General features: G+C 53.7%; 1 protein-coding gene across 2 annotated transcripts in view; it reads right to left on the bottom strand.

The window, feature by feature from the left end:
- Positions 1-18,478, bottom strand: part of SORL1 (sortilin related receptor 1) — a 49,892-nt gene that overhangs the window by 16,276 nt on the left and 15,138 nt on the right. The window contains exons 7-28 of one of the 2 annotated variants that reach the window (XM_075774626.1): positions 17,909-18,010; positions 17,189-17,358; positions 16,821-17,013; positions 16,506-16,623; positions 15,889-15,962; positions 14,072-14,160; positions 13,787-13,965; positions 12,225-12,411; positions 11,010-11,138; positions 10,675-10,760; positions 8,820-8,992; positions 8,488-8,619; positions 7,890-7,981; positions 6,901-7,147; positions 6,478-6,616; positions 5,623-5,796; positions 5,334-5,447; positions 4,428-4,550; positions 3,654-3,773; positions 1,090-1,215; positions 750-857; positions 187-318 (exon numbers count right to left, since the gene is read on the bottom strand). In XM_075774626.1, the coding sequence (XP_075630741.1) occupies positions 187-318; positions 750-857; positions 1,090-1,215; positions 3,654-3,773; positions 4,428-4,550; positions 5,334-5,447; positions 5,623-5,796; positions 6,478-6,616; positions 6,901-7,147; positions 7,890-7,981; positions 8,488-8,619; positions 8,820-8,992; positions 10,675-10,760; positions 11,010-11,138; positions 12,225-12,411; positions 13,787-13,965; positions 14,072-14,160; positions 15,889-15,962; positions 16,506-16,623; positions 16,821-17,013; positions 17,189-17,358; positions 17,909-18,010 (3,007 nt within the window). The remainder of the gene's footprint in view (positions 1-186; positions 319-749; positions 858-1,089; positions 1,216-3,653; positions 3,774-4,427; positions 4,551-5,333; positions 5,448-5,622; positions 5,797-6,477; positions 6,617-6,900; positions 7,148-7,889; positions 7,982-8,487; positions 8,620-8,819; positions 8,993-10,674; positions 10,761-11,009; positions 11,139-12,224; positions 12,412-13,786; positions 13,966-14,071; positions 14,161-15,888; positions 15,963-16,505; positions 16,624-16,820; positions 17,014-17,188; positions 17,359-17,908; positions 18,011-18,478) is intronic. The other variant, XM_075774627.1, reaches the window with a different exon arrangement.

Genomic DNA, 18,478 nt, shown 5'->3' with positions numbered 1-18,478 from the left:
GGGAAGCTCATCATTGAGGAGGAAAGAAGGAGCACACTCAGAGGCAATCATGGTCTTATAAGCAGAGTATTACAGTCCAGGGCCACCTCTTAGGAGACCTGGCAGGAAGGCACTTTCCTCTCCATGCCTCTGGTTTCATTCTCTATCCAACCTTCCTTTAGCAAAGATGCACAATATCACACTTACAGCAGCCAGCATAGTTGGCGTCTTCGTCTGATCCGTCTCGACACTGGATGATGCCATCGCACACCATGGAGTGGAACAAGCACTGCTGCCGGTTCTTGCACACGAAATCCATGTAGCGGGTGCACAGGGGTTCTGGAGAAATGGGAGGTCAGGAGGAGAGGGGATGGCACCTCTGCTGTCCTTGGCAGCTGGAATGCCACCTGATTAGACCTGAGTGCGGCAGCTGGATGTCAGGATGTTACAGAAATTTTCCAAGCCAAACTGCTGGAGCTCTGTCCCTGCACAGGCTGTCCTCACCCGATAACACATCGGGGTGCAAGTGGGCTGGCACAGGCGCCAGGAAGGGTTTGGTCACCTCCCTGGATACAGCTCCTGACAGCCTGCCCTCCCTATCCGTCACAGCCCTGCCTCCCGCGCCTTTTGCTGACCAGCTGATTTCCCAGGGGGCTTGTGAATGCTAACTAAGGCTTTCCCATTATCTCACCAGGGCTTTTCTCCCAGCGAGACAGGCTTTGGCAGACGGCGAAGGCTGTCAGCCAGCTCCCCACGGCCCCGGTACTCACCACAGTGCTGCTCGTCCGAGGTGTCGGAGCAGTCGTTGATGCCGTCGCAGTGTTTGCTGGTTGGGATGCAAGTGCCGTTCGGGCACTGGAAGCCGTTGCACTTTTTTTCTGAAATTCAGAATTGTGTGGATGTTGTGTGTTGGCGTTTGGGGTTTTTTTCAAGCTGCCTTTAGTTAGCTATAAAAAGCCATGGCACAGCCCCAATTGCCTTCTCCCCGTGTCTGCCTGCTTTCGGAGGGATGGGAATCATCCCCCTGAGTTTGCTGCAGATTTATATCAGTGAGTTTGTAGAAATCCCTCCCGCCCCACGGCAGAGCCCCCTCCGCATGGCGTGCATTACCACAGATGGCGGGGTCCTCATCGGAGCCGTCCTGGCAGTCAGCATCGCCGTCGCAGGCCCAGCGCTGCGGGATGCAGTGGCCGTTCTGGCACTGGAAGCTGGAGGCCTCGCAGGTGTGGTATACTGCTGAAACCAAAGCCGGGGGGGACCGCCTGAGCATGGGGTGCCATCACCTCCCCATTGACCTGCAGCGCGCGTTGGGTCGGGACCCGCCACCACGCACCCCTGGTCCCTCCACCTGCACCGGGACTTCACACCGTGGCAGGTCCCGGCACGAGCGACCACCCCGTGGACCCCAGGCAAGAGATTGCGGGGAGTCCAGGTTCTCCCTGGGTCAGGCCACGGTCTTCTCCTCCCCATGCCATGCTTGCTCACCAGCCTGCTGTGCCTCAGGGATGGCTTTAGGAGGTTAGCGAGTCCTCCCAAAGCTCTCCCCAAGTCAGGAGCCTCTTTCCCTTTGATCTCAGGCCGTGGTGCGTGTGGGCACGGCAAGAAATGCCGGAGACGGCAAGAAATGTCACAGCGAGCGAGGAAGCCTTGGCGGAGCGGCAGGGTCCCCCGCGCAGGGCAGGACAGACGGCCTTTAATAAAGGTAGGCAAGGCTTTTCCGTGTTGCCAAAGCAAATTAGAAATACAATCCTCCTTGGGTTTCCAAGCGAGTAGGGCCCTGGCCTTCCTTAGGCTCCTGTCACAAAAATATCTGCCTGTGGGGTAGTTTGGTTGAAGCCTAGCCTACGTTGTCACTTTAGAGACAAATACCGCTCTTCAACCGGGAGAGCACTCTTCGTTATCGAGAAGAAAAGCAACGTTCAACTTAATTAAATTGCATGCTACTGAATTTTAGGTTAGCGAGTGACATGCACTTGCAGATATTTCAAAATACTACAATCTTGTGGCAGTAATATTCTATTAGGCATTCAGTGTGAAATGTAATTATTTCAGATAAGAGCAATAATTGCAGCCGGTGAAGTCAGATGAAATGTTTCTCAAATAATTGTGATCCTCCTAGATAACTTCAACTTTAGGCTTTACAAACCCGACATGCTTTTTGAAGTAGGTTCCTTTCCTGTAGTAATTCTCCCTGGAGAAACTCATACGAGAGATAAGCGATAGCAATATAAATTAAACCTTCTCATATAGCCGTGCACTCGGAATACTAACGACCAGGATCCCCGGCGCCATGCTACAAACCCCGTATGCTTGAGGCACGGCGAATGCCGCAAGGGGGTTGAGCACACAGGAGCTCGGAGGCCCGAAAGGGATCTCCTAGATCCTCGTGCCAAAGCCCCAGGACAGCAGCTAGTCCCACTGTCTGTCCCCAACGGCTCTGGGGCTGCAGCCAGAGCAAAGGTGCTGCCGGTATCTCCGGGGGCTCTTGTGGCCCCCCACCGAGCCCCATCAGCTCATCTGCTATAAGGGGCTGATCTCGGCCACGTGGCATGGAAACCACTGCTTCTGTCCTGAAATATCCCGTGTGTTGCTTTACAAGCATGATCTCGTGCCTTTCACTGATGGACTGCCTGCGCTCGGAACTCTCTTCTCACGCAAATGCTTAGGTTGTTGGCTTGGTTGTGGGTTTTTTTTGTTTGTTTTTAATGGAAAAGACCAACACATTGTTATCTGTTGTCTTTTCCAATGAGAAAAAGGCTCTATCTGGCTGTTAACCTCAGGAGACTGCTGAGGGACGTCAGTTTTACAACGTGGTGCTGAGGACGGTTGAGTGTTGTGACTTTCAACTGCAAATAGAGAATGAGGCTCACGGGTGTAGGACTTGCTGCACGAGAACTAGGAACTATAGGAACAATACTATTTCTGGCAACCAGGTTGCATCACTATGAGTTGTTAGCGAAAACAAGAGTGGAACTTCCACGTGTGACTCCGTGCTCATGACACCCTCTTTAGATTTCCAACCCTACGGAGCAAAGTGAGGCCGCTCGGAAGAGGAACCACCTCCTGAACTAAACCTGCCTCTCTTTCAGATCAATTGATTGTGGAGAAGCTGCAAAGAACGCGCCTGTTCTCTGCGACGTATTCGATGGCAAGAAAACGGTCAGGGTTCAAGCTGTGAAACGCGATCAGCGCCCACTGGCCTGTTTGCTGCCTCTGTGGAACAAGGGAGCCCTTTTTGTACAGAAGCATCCTTTAGGGTGCCCGGCAGCCACAGACCCGCTTCCCCATTCAATGTGCATCAAAGGCACGGCCACTGCCAGCTGGTACGCAGAAAGGGTATGGCCCTGTGGCCACCGCAGCAAGGCACGCCTGTCGGGGCAATCTTGCAAGTAAAAAGCAAAGCTGGATCTCTGCGTGAGCGTCGCAAAGCTGTCAGCAAATTCACAGTGAGCCCTAAGGACTGTTGAAGGCACCGGAGGAAAGAAACCCTGTGTTTTTTGGAGCATTACATCACCCTGAGCGGAGCTGCAGGCTGCCTGGCCGCCCTGCTGGGTGGCTCAGCTAACAAGTGGGGAAACTGAGGCACGAGGCATTGGCCGATGCCTTCCAGCACCTCAGGCTGTAAGTAATGAGCGTTTGCAACAGAAGGTTATTGATCACATCAAAGTGCTTACCAGTGCAGTTTGCTTCATCAGACCAGTCCCTGCAATCGTTATCACCGTCACACATCCAGGAGAGACGAATGCACATCCCTGAGCTGCAGCTGAATTCATCGTTTCTACACTGGTGAGCCTCTGCAAACAAGCACAGACAATTCAGATGCTGTCAGGGCCAGGGGAGAGGAGGAGGAGGAGAGCTTCACATGGGCTGTTGCCTGAGGAGAGGAGGCTGGTACCTCAGAGCCAACAGACAAGACAGCCCTGCAAAGCAGACTCGTCTTGAAAGCACGTTTTCCTGCCTCATCCCTAGCCCTGAATGCCCAAGAGCCACCGTCTTGCTGTTTACCAGCCTCTTCTCTCCTTCAGTTCAGCACCCCACCTCTCCGAACGGCTAAGCCGGAGGCGGATGGCCACAAACATGGCACCACTGAGCAACGCACGCCTCCTGCGCGCTCGCTGGGCAGCTGCCCAAGGTCAGCTTGTAATCTCTACCAAATATTTGGCTTCGGGTAATCTCGACCAAATATTTGAGCGGGAGAGCTGAATGATAACGGCACAAAAGTCTCCCTGCTGGACCACAGCGAGGGGGAGAACCAGTGCGCGGCCTCACTCTTTCCCCATTTCCCAGTAAATGATGGGAGGAGGCAGCTGTTAGCCTGGATAAACAGGGGGATCTGGCGAAACACTGCCTTACCCTACAGCATCTCCGAGTAGCACCTCGCCCCGCAACACTGCTGGGCTTTCTGTCCTTGCACGGGGACAGACGGAGGTTTGAGCGAGGGCACTCACCGCAGTGACTTTCGTCGCTGTTATCCCCACAGTCGTCCTCCAGGTCGCATTTGTAGGACAGCGGGATGCAGGTCCCCGAGCCCTGGCAGCGGAACTGGGTTTCGGTGTCACACACGGTGGTGGCTAACACGGTGGAGAGGAGGAGGAGGAGGAGGAGGTTGAAGTTACGGTTAGATAATGGTTCCCACCACCCGAGCGTGTGCACTTAGTGCAGGCAATTGAGCAGAGAGGGACAGCATCCTGCAAGCTTTGCTCAATGCAGCCTGAGTTACTGTTGTTGCATTTTATTGTCATTATTAGATACTCTGCGTAAAGCAGAGCACGGAGGTGTTAGCTGTCTGTCCGGGGCTCAGGACTGAAGCCTGCCAGGGACCTCCACCAATTCCTAACTTTAAACCCAGCCCTTTTGTCACAGTGCACTAACCCAAACCCTCTGCAAAGCTGTGGAACATCTGCCCCTCCTGCACACGTTGGTCCCTAATTTTACTTGAAAAGGTGACCTCCGTCTTTAACGTATGAACTTGATTTATTAGCTCAAAAAGAGGCCCATGCCCGCACAACGAAGACAGAAAGTCACTTTCTGTCTGCACTCTTTTCCTCGGCATTGGCCGTGCCCTCAATTAGCCTCAGCAGACAATTACGTGCTCTCAGATGAGAGCTGGCAGCAGTCTCACTGAATTTTAGACGTTTATACCTGAGCTGGTCAAAGGGGAAACACTGGCCCTTGCAGGGCACAACTCATTCGACCAGCTTTGGATGTCTACCCAAGGGGGAGATGAGTTGTACCCCCAGAGCACCTCTTGCTCTCTGTGGCTACGAAGGGAGTGTAGACCGCCGGCTCAGGTGCGATGCTGACACAGCAGACATCTAAATTTGGATGGGTGAATGCCACCACGGGACACTTACGGCAGTTCTTCTCATCGCTCATGTCCCCACAGTCGTTATCGTTGTCACACTGCCAAATGCTGTTTATGCAGTTCCCATTGAAGCATCTGTACTGGTTCGGCAGACACGTGTTTTCTGGTGCAAAAGGGAAAACAAAACCAAGCCAGCATGAGGCATGACGCTGTGCTTTCAGAGGACAGGCCGTACTCCCCCTCGCTCAAAGGGCGGCAGAAAGGTCACGTTGTCCTCTCACAACGGTAGAAACCTCCTCGCAAAATAAAGCAGCAGCAAGAACCGAGTGTGGCTTTACCTTCCTTTATGCAAGTGTTGTTCTTCATGATGTAGCCGCGAGGACAGTCGCACTTCACCTCCCCTGTGGGCAGCACGGTGCTGGACACCCCCTCCGGGCACTTGCAGCTCCTGCCGTTGTTCGACTTGGGAAGGCAGAGCAGGCTGCAGGGCTTGGCGATGCAGGCGTTCTCCCCTGGCATGAGGAGGGGGAGAAAGGGGAGACCGTCAGGACAGAGGGCTGGAGATGCCACGGGAAGCCCAATTTCACCTACCATCCTAGGCTTTGGGTTCAGACCCCCGGTAAGAGCCAGCTCTGCAGCACCGAGTGCCGAGGGTGGCCTTAGAAACACACAGAGCCATCTGCTCCCGAGAGATCGAGGGCCTTAGAAGGTCCTCCCAGTCTCTTGCAGGCTGCTGACTGGCAAAGCCCTTTGATGGTCTTACACCCATCTGAAAATAAAGCCAATCCCTTCAGCGCGTTCATCACGCAGGGGCTGCTGCCACCTCGTCGCAGCCCAGATGGGTGACTAAGCGGAGGACAGAGTTGGTGCAGCTCTGGAGACCCTGTATTATTTTTTGGCTCGTGCAGCAGTTTGCGTGGAAAGGCCATGGTCCGTGACCTAGACTATGAGGTGCCAGCACGGCCGACTGCCCTATGGGCTCTCCCTGATGGGGAGTATCTCTCCTGGCAGCCGAAAAGCCAGGAGCGCCACTCATGAAACATATTCCTTATGACGGTGCCTGAGCGCTGGGGATATATTCAGGCTCATGAAATGCGATCTGGGATGCCCTGGTGGCCTGGAAACCTCTGGAAATGGGGGATGAACGCATTTCTAAATTGCAGGAAAGATCATCTGCACGCTCACACAATTACCTGTTGTCTTTCCTTTGTAAAAGATTTTCATATCCATGATCCCATTTAACCGGCTGACTAAGATCTCCATTCTCGAGCCGCTGTTTTTGGATGCTCTGAAAATACTCAGCTGTGACCAGTCGTTCCAGTAGATTTCATTCTGAAACACAGGCTTTGCTCTTAGGGCGAGGAGCAGCACTGCCGGGGCTGTGCTCGTCAGCGGTTACCTACACTAAGTCCCGGTTTTAACTGCACCTGCCTGCTCGTTTCAGGGGTTTGTGGGAACGTCCCAGGAGCAGAAAGACAGCAAGTGTCATGCCAGCTCCTCCGAATCCGGCGTGCTCAGTGCTATTGTGCCACCCGCTCCATACGCACAACAACCTCCCAGTGCGTGTGCTACGGAAATGCATACCGATGGGAAACGAGCCGCCGCCGCGTACATACCTTAAATACAGCGATGGCATAGGGGTGAGGGAGGCTGTCCAGAATCACAGATCTCTGCAGCCCATTGAAATCGACCCTCTCGATCCTGTCCATATAGGCTTCGGTCCAGTAGATCCAGCGGTCATCCACAGAAATGCCGTTTGGCCACCGCACGCCCTCCGAAACGATGCACCCGGCCGATGACCCGTCCATGTCGCTTCTGTAAATGCCAGCTCTGGAGTCTCCCCAGTCTGTCCAAAACATCAACCTGACAACAGGCAGACAAGTTACTCGAAATAACAACAAAACAGCTCATCAAAAGGAAACAGGTTAGGAAGCAGGGGTTTGAATACTTTACATTCCATGTCTCTCGCAAGACATGCCTTTGCAAAGAGAGCTCTTTGCAATTCTAACGAACACCACCGGCAGATCTACAAGCAGCAGAGAGGTGTATTTAGCTGCGGGTTCTGTGGTGCGAGTGCAGCTGCAGGTTACCTTGCATGGAACCGCTTTGCCTTAGCGCGTACGGCTAAAGGCAGCTCGGGTTCGTCAGCGCTACATTCGCAGCGCAGCAGCCACGGCAAAACCGTACTCGGAAAGATGTAACTTGCATTCGGCTCTTGAATTCGAGCGTGGCTCAGTTTCTCACGCATCAATCACTACGGCTTTCCCCGCTGACCAGACCAGTTTTACTGGCAGGAAAAGTTATTTACTAGTAGATACGTATGGGTAGGAAAACAGCAGTTTAACGGAAAGAAAAAGAGGCTGGCGCCTTAGTTGGGCAGGCGATGTCAGGAGCAGACTCCTCGGGGCAGCGCTGAGAGCTGTAGCCTGTTGGGCTGCCCTCAGGGCCCAGCCTCGCAAAGCTTTCTGTTCCCCCTCGGGAAAAGCAGAGTTCCCCCTCGGGTTTGCCTCTCACGGGGGTAGCGGTGCAGGAGGGACCGTGCCAGCGCGGTTTCCCTGGGGAATACCGAGGCAGCCGACTATTTGTGACGGTTATTTTTTCTTACCCGTCTTGGGGAACCAGAGCAAGGGCTCTGGGTCTTTCGAGTATTGAGGAATTGAGGACGGTGAGTCGCAGGTCTCCGTCGGGATTGGCAACCTAGAGTCGTAACCGAACACAGGAGAGGTGTGTTTACTGCGGGCAATACGGAGGCCAATTGCACTGGTTAAAGTCACGTGAAATCTGTGGCAGGTAATTATTGCTCCCTAATAAAATAACTGCCATGGGCACAGGGAGCAGTGACTGTGAGGCAGGTGATAAAAGAGGACAGATCGGTGGATTTATGGACATTTCTGTGTGACCGAGCGAGCAGCCAGCTGCCGCAGCGCTCTGTCCGTACCCCGTTCTGGCTGCGCGTACTCTGCAAGGATGTTGCTTTTCTCCCCCATTTCTGCCGCGCAATTTGGCCTCACCAGCTGACCTCGGTTTAAGTACACAGGACTGAATGTTATCGTACCCTGTCTGCATTTAGATCCAATAAAGCGGCATGTGGGACGAGGGTCAGTGTTCAGTAACGCCCCACCAGCACCGAGACTTCAGGGCAGCAGCCTCAAAGATGCACTGGTACAATCACCTCTTTGTAACACGAGTGGGCATAGCTGTACCTCAATTTTGGGAATCCCGGCATTGACCCAGTACAGCAACTGACTGAGAGGTTCAAAGGCCAAAGCTTCCACTGTTTCCAGTCCGGTGCTTATGATTATTTCTTGCCCGGAGCTGCCGTTGAGACAAAGACGCTGTGGGTGGGAGGGGGGAGAAAAAAAAAATCAGAATAAAAGATGAGGAACTTCCGCAACCTCAAGGTTAGCGTGGTCAGGCGTGCAAGGCAAGCTGTAACAGACAGCTCAGGGTAAACGTTTGCATTTGAGGGTGTGTATGCAACACCTGCCCTCGGTGCAAGGAGGCGACGACAGGGGCGGCCGGCACCGCAGCTCACCTGTATGATGTCAAGAGTGACATCGGCCCAGTACAAGCAGTTGTGGTCGTAGTCGAAGTCCAGGGCGACGGCGCCTCGCAGCCCGGCCAGGGGCAGCTCCTCACTGACACCGGAGGCGAGGTCATAGCGGTGGATGGAGTAGCGGGTGGCGTAGAGAATGAACTCGTTCTCCTCTGCAAGAACAGGGAGCGCCTTGTTTAGACGCCTCTGGCTGGTTTAGGCTACTCAAGGGGCAAGAAGAAAATACCAGATATTTTCTGCCTTACCCCTGACTTGCACGTTGTAGCACCTCAGCGTCAGGGAGGCAAAGGCCCTTTGTCTCAGTGGGATTAGGTTAATGAGAACGTGCTAATAGCCTTAATACGGGTCCCGCGCGCACCAGTGCTGGGAACACACTGCAGTCCTTGTTTGTTCCGGGGGCTGAAGGAGGGGTTAAGGACGACAAAATCTGTCGTGACCCCTTCCTTCCCACGTTAGCGTGCCGCCAATTAGAAACAGAACACTGATCTCCTGTTCCTCGAACATCTCGTTAAAAAAAAAAAAATAAAAAGGTGGGAGTGATGTAAATCTGTGAGTCCTAGGGGACACTGGCACTGCAGTAAATATCCCAGAGCGGGTTTTGTTTCTAAATTGCGCCGAATCCAGCGTAATGGGATCCTAGTCCCGGACAAAGTCTCCCGGGCATTAGCACACTACCGGTAAAGTCCAATAATGCTATTAATGAGTAAAGCTAATGTCAGTAAGGAACTCTGGCTGTGCATCCCTAATAAGATTATATGGAGATACGAAACAGATACTGTACACGAAAGTGTTACCATGGTGCGAGCCAACACGTATCTGAAGACGATCAGCAAATACTCTGGGAACACGGCACTTCAAAGCCCAGCCCGGTGAGGACTGCAGGTTTGTTTTTCAATCAGCAGGGCCCTTCTCAGCATGACTAACACATCTCTCCAAATAGCTCAGGAGGGCTCGGAGGGGTGAATAACATGTCGGGCTCTGAACGAGGAGGAAAACTAAGCACAGCATTGGTATGAATCCCAGCAAGAGGGACGCATCCCCAGGCACCCGCCGGGCCATTTTGCACCTGGAATATCTTTTGCACCCTGAAAAACCTTAGAAGGGTGCAGGGAAACCTCACGCTGGCGGGGCTGCTACTCTGCAGCCCTGAGGCTCCGCTCAGCTCCGGCCCCGGGCTCACCCTACCCGCAGCGCTGGCTCCGCCGCCCCGTCCCTTACACCAGCCTTTTCCCCGGCTTGGGCTCGTTCTCAAGCTGCTGCGGCAGCATGCTGATCACGCAGCTCGTGACGGCAGATTAAATTAAAGCTGTAATGAGCAGAATGCAAATAACTTTGGCAGCCCAGGAGCACAAGACCGTTTCAGTGCCTCGTAACATTTGAGAGGGGAAAATAAGGATGGAGGCGAAGTCTGGCAGGCACGGGCGTGAGGAGTAAAGGGGAGCTTCTGCCCCGGTCTGGTCCCCCTCTCCAGGATGGGGGTGCCTTTGCTCTAACTCCTGTCTTTCTGGGTGGGTTCCAGCCAGCTACAGCGAGGACGTGACTGGGATAAGAGGGTTCCTGCCCGCAGCCTGCTCTGAGGGCTTCAGCCTCCTGTGACTTCAGGAGCAGAGAGGGCTCTGCACCGCCAGCTGAAGCTGCTTCTGAGCAGGCCCCTCAGAAGCTCTCCTGGACAGGACAGGAGGTGATGGATCTGTAACCCACCGAAGCATTTCAGCTCCTGTGTCATAGGTTTTGTCTGAGAGCCCTCCAGGAATTTGTGCATGGTCCCTCAGGCACCGGCCAAAGGTTTTATGAACGAAGCCCCTGTCCCCGAAGCAAACCTGTACGTACTCACCAGCTAGCGGGCACGGTACCAGCTCCCCTTCGAGCCGCGACTCGATGTCTCCACCTGTACAAGTGTCTCCAGAGATCTTTCGGTAGCTGCAACATATACAGCCAGGCGGTTTATTTCATGGAAACTTTTAACGCGCCATCGTGTGCAGCTAGAATAAGCAGCGGTACTTAGTTACAAATCAGGTGTTGCGATGTACATCCAAACACGTAATTCATTTACTGCCACTCATGGGGTGTTTGTGGGTGGGTTTTGTGGTTGTTGGGTTTTTTTAATCACCAACAGCATTAATCCCGGTATTTGGAAGATCAGGTTCCCCTCCTGTGTACAACACGTACCCTCGAGTCTTCTTGTAAGTCGAGCCAACAGGGCAAGGGACTGGCGGGTCGTATGGTTTCCCGGCAAATTCAGGGTCGGGGATGCAAACTTCTAACGATAAGTCGTCGCTCAGTTTAAAGCCAAAATCACTGTAAGGAGAAGATGTAAGGAAGGATGACGGAGAAGGAAAAAATGCAGCTATGCTACACTATTACTCTGCTCTATTTTTGCACTGAAGTTTTAAGAACCCAAAGTATCTCAGAAGTTCACTCATTTATTATCAATATTTAGCTGCATAATAATATCTTACAGCCAGACAGTTTCTGTCTCCAGGACGTTTCAAGATCATTTTGTAAATAAGCTTGCCAGTGGCCGAACAGACTAGGGTAGGTGAGGCAGCAAGGCACAGCTGAGTCAGCGTGCCCCGAAAATCTGGCTGCGAGCCCCTGTTCTCCTGCTAGCTGGCTGAGGTCACTGGTCTGTCTCTTGGCTTTTCCTGTTGGTAAAATGGGAGTGACAGCGCATCTGTTCTTTGGAAAACACCGTGGAAGAGGTTATGTCAATGTGATTTTGCAAGGAGTCCGGGGCTGCAATTCTGAGCAGGAATCAGACACCACGAGCCCTATTCCGTCTGCTCATGACGAGCCAGACCCCTTTGCAGTCTCTGTCTCTGCGTTGGACAGGCAGGTCTGAACCCCTGTCCTTAACTGTGTGTACCGGGCACTCGAGCGGTCTGGCCATGAGCTCTGCTGAAAGTCCAGTCCCTGAGAAGCAGTTCACTTCCTAATCCCAAACCTTTGCGTCTGATTGTCCGAGCGTTTCCTAATCCTGACTGCTGTGTAGTGCCAGTAACGTGCAAATTTCAGATAAAGTGATATAGCAGGGCCAGTTGCATTCCCGCGCCTAAAGGGTTGCTAAACTTTTTAGCGGAGGATCTCTATATGTGATGGGAAATTGTCTGCCATCATTTGAAAGAAGGTGATGGATTAACAATACTTTTCTCTTCTATAGAACCTTTCAGAGGCTCCCGAAAGGCTCTAAAGACCTTAATTAAGTCTCATGTCCCGTTATTAATGAAAGGATGTTTTCAGTCCATTTAGTTTCCTCTTTGCTATAAAATGAAGCAGCGATACACAGAGCTAAGTAAATTGGGTGTTTGTTCACTTTGAGCGATTGGTCACAGATATTTATCTCAGGCTTACAATCCAGACTAAAAGAAATTAATTGGTATTTACCATTCAAAGTCTTCCCTTGTACAAGAGCAGTTGGAGACCATGACAGGCCTGTCAAAATCTTCCCCATTGAAACAGGTCGCATGAGGAGTCCTCCTTTTGAAAACGGTTTTATGCCCCAGTAAGCATTCATTGCCTCGCTCGTCGGAGGGTGACCACAGTTTGTAGTCGTTCTCTGTGCAAGGGACCCCTACGAGAAGCAACGAGGTTGGGGTAAAGAAAGGCGCAGTCCTTGCGGCACCCCAGACCAAGAGAGCCGCAGATGTCCCTTGGTCACTGCTGTCGAGACGCATGCCCAGCAAGGATGTGCAAAGCGCGGTACCGTGTCCTGCGCCAGCGCCGTGCTGCACTGGGGGGGACGCAGAGAGCTTGGGAGGTGCAAAAGGCCTCCCGGAGGGGAACCCCAGCTCCAAGCGGCCAGCCCAGGCCCCGAGGAGGCTGCGTGAACCCCAGCTTCTGGCCACGGCTAGTGGCATCGTGGCATCGAGACCCAGGATGCTCGGAGCGAGGGCAGGCGCGCTGGCACCCGGCCACGCACCACAATAAATGCCCATTGCCCCTTCCTTCTCCCTGCCCTCCTCTGGCACGAAACGAACGGTTTCCCCCTGACTGCAAGGCGCTAGCCCTGGCCCAGAAGAAAAGGCAGAGCAGAAAGCGTTTCAGCTCAGAGCGCGCAGCGGCACTCGGTGACAGGAGGCAACAAGCAGCTCTGAATTTGCAATGCCTCATTTAAATGAAGTCGTTCTGGTTACCAAACAGATCTGTTTCCAACAAAACGTCAAGGGAATCGGTTATAAATTTTAGTCAAGCAAATTCCTCTGCTGGGTTTAACTGCTCTTTGATTAAAATGCTGCCTCGCAATCAAAGCTGAAATGGGTTATAAAACATTCATAGGCACAAGCCTTCAGAAGGTTGGTTTTTTTTTTTTTTCCCCTTTTCCTTTTCTACAAATCCCTCGGTGAGGAGGGAGGAGGTACGGTGAGAGCCCAGGGGATGCGAGTGCCTTCAGCAGCCGTGTCCCCGCGGACACGAGACCCGAGGGACAGGGCACCCAAACGTGGGTGGTGGTACCGCAGCGGAGCGCAGTCCCTGCAGGAGATGCCCTCTCTGCCCTGGCTCCTGCGGGACGGCCGGGACCATGGGCTCTGCTGCTAACAGGACCTGAGGGCTTCTTTCTGGGGTCTCTTTTGGAAGACAGGACAAGAGGGCGAGGGCAACAAAGGTTTTCTCTGTGCCCGATTCGTATCTAGGTACCCAACTTCCCGTGCTCGTCAGTGGCAGTCTATGAGTCTTGGATGACTAGTTTGGTGCGTAGCCTGAGGTCTCTAGGTTGACTGGGGCTTTCAAAAACCTCTCGCATGCCCCCTCCTCGCTCTCAGACCCCCCAGAGATGGTATGGCAAGATGTGACTTGTGCCTGGGGCAGGCTGTGCGGCGCGGGGACTGGCTGGTTTCGGGCGAGCGCTTACGAGCGTGCGTTAAGCTGCAAAGCTGCAGGATGGAGCAGGACGGCTCTCCCATCGGCACAGCCAGCCTCAGCGACAGCTCTGTCACCCGGCCCCTTACCCAGCACATCTGTGGTGTTGATCTGCAGTATCAGCCAGCTGTGGCCATTCTCTTTATACGAGCCGAAGATAGTGAATATGGTGCTTTTCTCCCCGGGCTCGGTAAGCAGGCCGTACACAAACACCGGCTTCTCTGAGAAAGTGAACGTTTTCCAGGTTTCCCCTTCGTTCGTGCTGTACCTGCAGAAAGAGGATGGGGAGAGCTGCCAGGGGCACGTCCTGCCCATCGCAGGGCGCTCTGCCCGGCCCCAGCCCGAGCACCCGATGCCCCCGCCCTGCCGCTTACTTCAGCTGGTCGGTCTCGGTGCCTTGCGCGATGGCCACAAGAATGCCACCGTGGTCGCCCCAGGTGTAATAGTGGGGTCCAGACAGCGCCTGGAAGAGGAACAGTGCTGAGGGATGCATCGGAGCCGTGCCGAATTAAGGGAAGAGCGTGCCTAGAAAGCACGCTTCGTCAGAAATGCTGCCTGACCCGAGCTAACGTTCCGGGTCGGCTGGGCTGAGACAAATCTCTGGGGGCACCACAGATTCAAGTGTTTATGGGCCAACACCTGTAGTCAAGAGCAGCCAGCCCAATTTCCCTGAACGTATAGCTGCGTTTAAGAGCAGCGCTGCGCCCCGGACTCTGCTCCTCCCATGCCATGCACAGGGAAAGAATTCACAAACTGCCATTACGTGAAGCTGGAGTCAATCGTTCCCCCTTTCAGTCTGCAGCTCTTTGTTACGTCAGTGGGGCTTTCCCAGGGCTCGGCAGGGACTCCCCGCCTTCCTAGGACTGTAGATAAGTTTGGGGGTTTGGGCTGTAAGGTTTCTTGAATGCTCAAAGAGAAGTGGGGCCGTGGCATGCAAAAACAAGCCCCGGAGACAGTTCATACATCCAAACTTGTATTTCGCGCTCGCATCCAGCTCTATCTCGTGACCGCTAACACAAAATCACCTTTGCTTTCCTACCCAGGGAGCCCAGCGCAGCTCAGGATGAAAACAGAGGGCATGTACATGCCCGACTCTGCTTTCGGTACGCGCTAACGTGCTCGGGGACGTTCCTGCGCAGGGCGCTGAATGTATTATTTCCTTTCTGCGCTGTGAGACCGTATCAGTGATCCGGAGAGCAATGAGCCTCCCAGCCTGCTGCTTGCCAAAACCGAGAGGAAGGACTCGTGTGTTACTGCTTCTCAGCTGAGGAACTGCAGGGCTGGGTCGTTCCGCACCTCTGCTCACCATACAAAAGCCCCGAGTAAGTCAGGAGCTCGGTGTTATTAACTGCGGGTCAACGCTTCCTCGGCATGTTTTAATTGCATTTCAACGCAAACCTGCCTGCGAGCCAGGGGAGGTTGGCACCTGGAAGCCTTGGCTTTCGGATACCCTTTCCCAGCTGTGAGCGCTCCCGTCTTGCCGCAAGGCTCCCGCAGGGAGAAACGGCGTGTCCCCGCGGCCGCTCCCCAGCTGAATTTCGGAGGCTCCCGCTCTCAGCCACGGCCGGCTTTGGCAGCAGCCAGACCCCACCGCCGCTGCAGCTGCCCAGACATTAACCCAGACCGTGCAGCACTTACGGGAGGAAAAGGAGGCCGTTTAAATCACGGGATTAAATAGCTTGCAGATGTTGAAATAACCATAACACACTGGCTGCAGAATGCACAGGCGGACCACAAATACTGCCGCAGACCAGAACACCCACTTAGCAAACAGCAGCAAGCTTCCCATAAACCGAGGGCAACATCCCATTTTTCTGGAAGATGCCAGAGCCTCTCCAGACACTCTGACACACAAAGTCCAGGCTGTCAGTCCTGTCTAAAAGGAGCCAGATGCCCCGTGCCAGGGGCAAGTCCTGCCAGTTGGAAAAAAGCAGCAGAGGAGGGAGCTTTCCTGCGTTTGAACCCACCACAAAGACGTTCACCACCGTGGCAACCCATGGTCCTCAACTGAACAACTTTTTGCCTTGGTCTCAAAGGGCATTCAGCACCTTCCAGCTACAGCTCTTGGATGCGTATGCGGAGGTCGCCTTTAATGCCCAAGAGCTGCCCGTCACTTATCTACGTTGCTGCCAACGTCCTACCTGTTGCACCGCTGCCTTGGCTGAGCTGGCAAGCAAAAGAGCGGCCTTACCTCTCTCCACCTTGCTCCGGCACTGCTCGAGACGTAGACATTGGTTTTCCTTGCCATGTTCTTGCCAATGGAGCCTAGGAGAATGACAGAAATCATTCTTCTTGAGAAATGCAAAGTGATTGCTTAAAATGAAGCCAGACACCTCTAAACTATTTTTATCTGTGAGCAAAATGACAACGATTGAGGAGCTGATTTTTCACACTATAAACTACTCTCTTCAAAAGCAAATATTTTAGAGACTATTACAAGTTTTAAAAGCAGCTGGGGAAAAACCCATGGCTATAAACATGATCAAACAAAACACGTCAGTGTTTTCTTCAGTACAAGAGCAAGACAAACAGTCATTTCTGTATACTCGAGAAACCCTTCGCATGGATAGCGGCAGGAAAAAGGACCAGAATAAAGCAGGCAAGGTTTCTCATGTGTCCGTGCTGCAGTAAAATGTACGTGCTGTAATTACCGTACGGGGACTGCAGCAGAGAAAGGGACAGCAAAACGTGCAATTCAATTGCATTTTTGTAACCTGGATATACAACCTAGATGCTGCCAAGTTCTTCACGTCCTGACCACAACGCGCCCCAAGACCCCCGCGTGGCTGCGGGAAGGAAAGCGGGTACCGGTGGCGATGATCAGTCCTGGCGCCGACTCCTTGGAGAGAATGGGCATCCTACGCAGCTGGAAATTAAGCAGCTGGCTCAGGCGCTGGGCCAGGTGGAGAGAGCAGCCCTGAGAAAACTGGAGAAGCAAAACACAGCGGCGTTAACCCTCTGTCCTGTGTTTGCCTGCGCCCTCACCCCACCTAGTCCATCCCTTTCCGCTTAGAAAGGCGAGGAAGGCGGGATTCCTTGCAACAGGATTCCCACTTCAGCTTCTTTTGCGGGTGGGGGACTTCTCCCGCAGTCGTCCCCTTGCCCGTTCCCACCCCGCGCTACCTCGCAGTCGATCTGCTCCCCGTAGCGCGTCTGCGCCGGGGGCTGCAGCAGCTCCCAGGTGCCACCCTTGTCAAAGGTGATGACAGAGCGCATGTTCTCCTCGCTGAAGGAGCCGTTGATCAGGGTGGCGATGTAGACGCCCCGCACGCCTTCGACGCGATGGAAGTCCGCAAAGGGCTCGTTGGCAAAATACCTGCGAGGAAATGCAAAGGTGGGCTCCGGGAATCACGGCCTCCCTGGGTCAGAGGAGCGGGGAGTCCTTCAAGCCTGGGGGTTGGGGCAGTGCTTTAATCAAATCCAGCAAAAGCTACTAATACTTTGACCGACATTCTCATTTTCCACAGCCGGTTAGGCGCGTCCCACGTTACCTGACCAAGGTGTCACTTCCAGCTCCTCCCGGGCTGTAGTAGAGCACGTTTTCTAACGACAGGGAGAACTTCAGGCCTTCCGCCTCCGAGATGTAGAGGTTGGTACGGTTGTTATCGTGGCTGACACACACAAACACCTGGTCCTCTGAGGCATCAGCAATGTAATATTCCTTTGGGATGTAAATGACAGACATGCACACTTCATACGTGTGGTTTACGTACAGGTCGGTTTAGCGTTTCCTCCTCCTAGCTGGCTGAAAGTTATTCTTCCCTCCACCCGTTTGTATCTGTTCTTACTTGGCAAGTAAGTATCTTCACTTTGCTTTTTCTTTATTTTTTTCTTTCTTTTCTTTTTCTTTCTCCAGCGATCGCTACCCTCCACCCCCTGACCCACACAACCCACTGGCAAAGGAGCGGCGCTGGGTGCCAAGCCCCATCGGTGCCAGATCTCCTTCTGCCTGGACCCCACCGAGGCCGGGGGCGTCTCGCAGCCGGGAGCACGCCCCACTGCTTTGCCAACCCCCCCCCCCCCCGGCGTACTTCTTGTGCTCTCCTTCGTCCCCGCCAGCCTGGGGACGCCGCAGCACGTCTGGTTCACGGATCGCAGACTCTTTGCAAACCCTGGCTGTCCCCCTGGGCTTCCTTCCGCTGCTTTTGACATCTGAGGGTGTCCTCGGCAAAGGAGGCAGAAAGGAGGTCTTCTCGGAAATCACCACTTACCTTAATTGGATGCTTGGTTACGAACTGTGCCACGCGCATCGGCTTGCGGTTGAAGGAAACCCAGAGCTGGACCGAAGGCGGCTGCGAGCTGCCTTGCAAACGCTGTGGCAGAGCAGAGGGACGTGTTAGGAGTAGCTCTCGCCCCCAAAATCACCCTCGTCTCCAGCAGCGGCTGAAAGGCAGACCGGGGCAAATCCCCAAACTGCCTGGCTGGGACTTCACCCTCTCTGCGTGCGGGCAAAGCGTGGCAGCTGCCTGGGACGGGCTGTGGGGAGCAGCGCTCCCCGCTCCTGCTTTACATCCACACGGATGCTCAGCAAGGAGAGAAGCTGCCCTTTCTAGCCAGTTGGGGGGAGGTAAGAAGGCTGGTTTTAATTTCTCCTACTTCTGCAGAGCAGCCTGTCCTTTCCTTCTTATTTTTAACAATTTGCGCAAAATGAAAGGCACCAGCGAGAAGCCAGAAAAGTAAAAAGCTGGGGGCAACCTATTTCATACAGGATGCCAATGGTAAGAACCTAAACCCAGATTTAGGCTCCAAAAATAAGCGGCCTGATTTTCCCAGGCTCCGTA

Source organism: Balearica regulorum, chromosome 23 (genome assembly GCF_011004875.1).
Source record: "Balearica regulorum gibbericeps isolate bBalReg1 chromosome 23, bBalReg1.pri, whole genome shotgun sequence".
Lineage (NCBI taxonomy): Eukaryota > Metazoa > Chordata > Aves > Gruiformes > Gruidae > Balearica > Balearica regulorum.
This window is presented reverse-complemented; position numbering and strand designations above follow the sequence as displayed.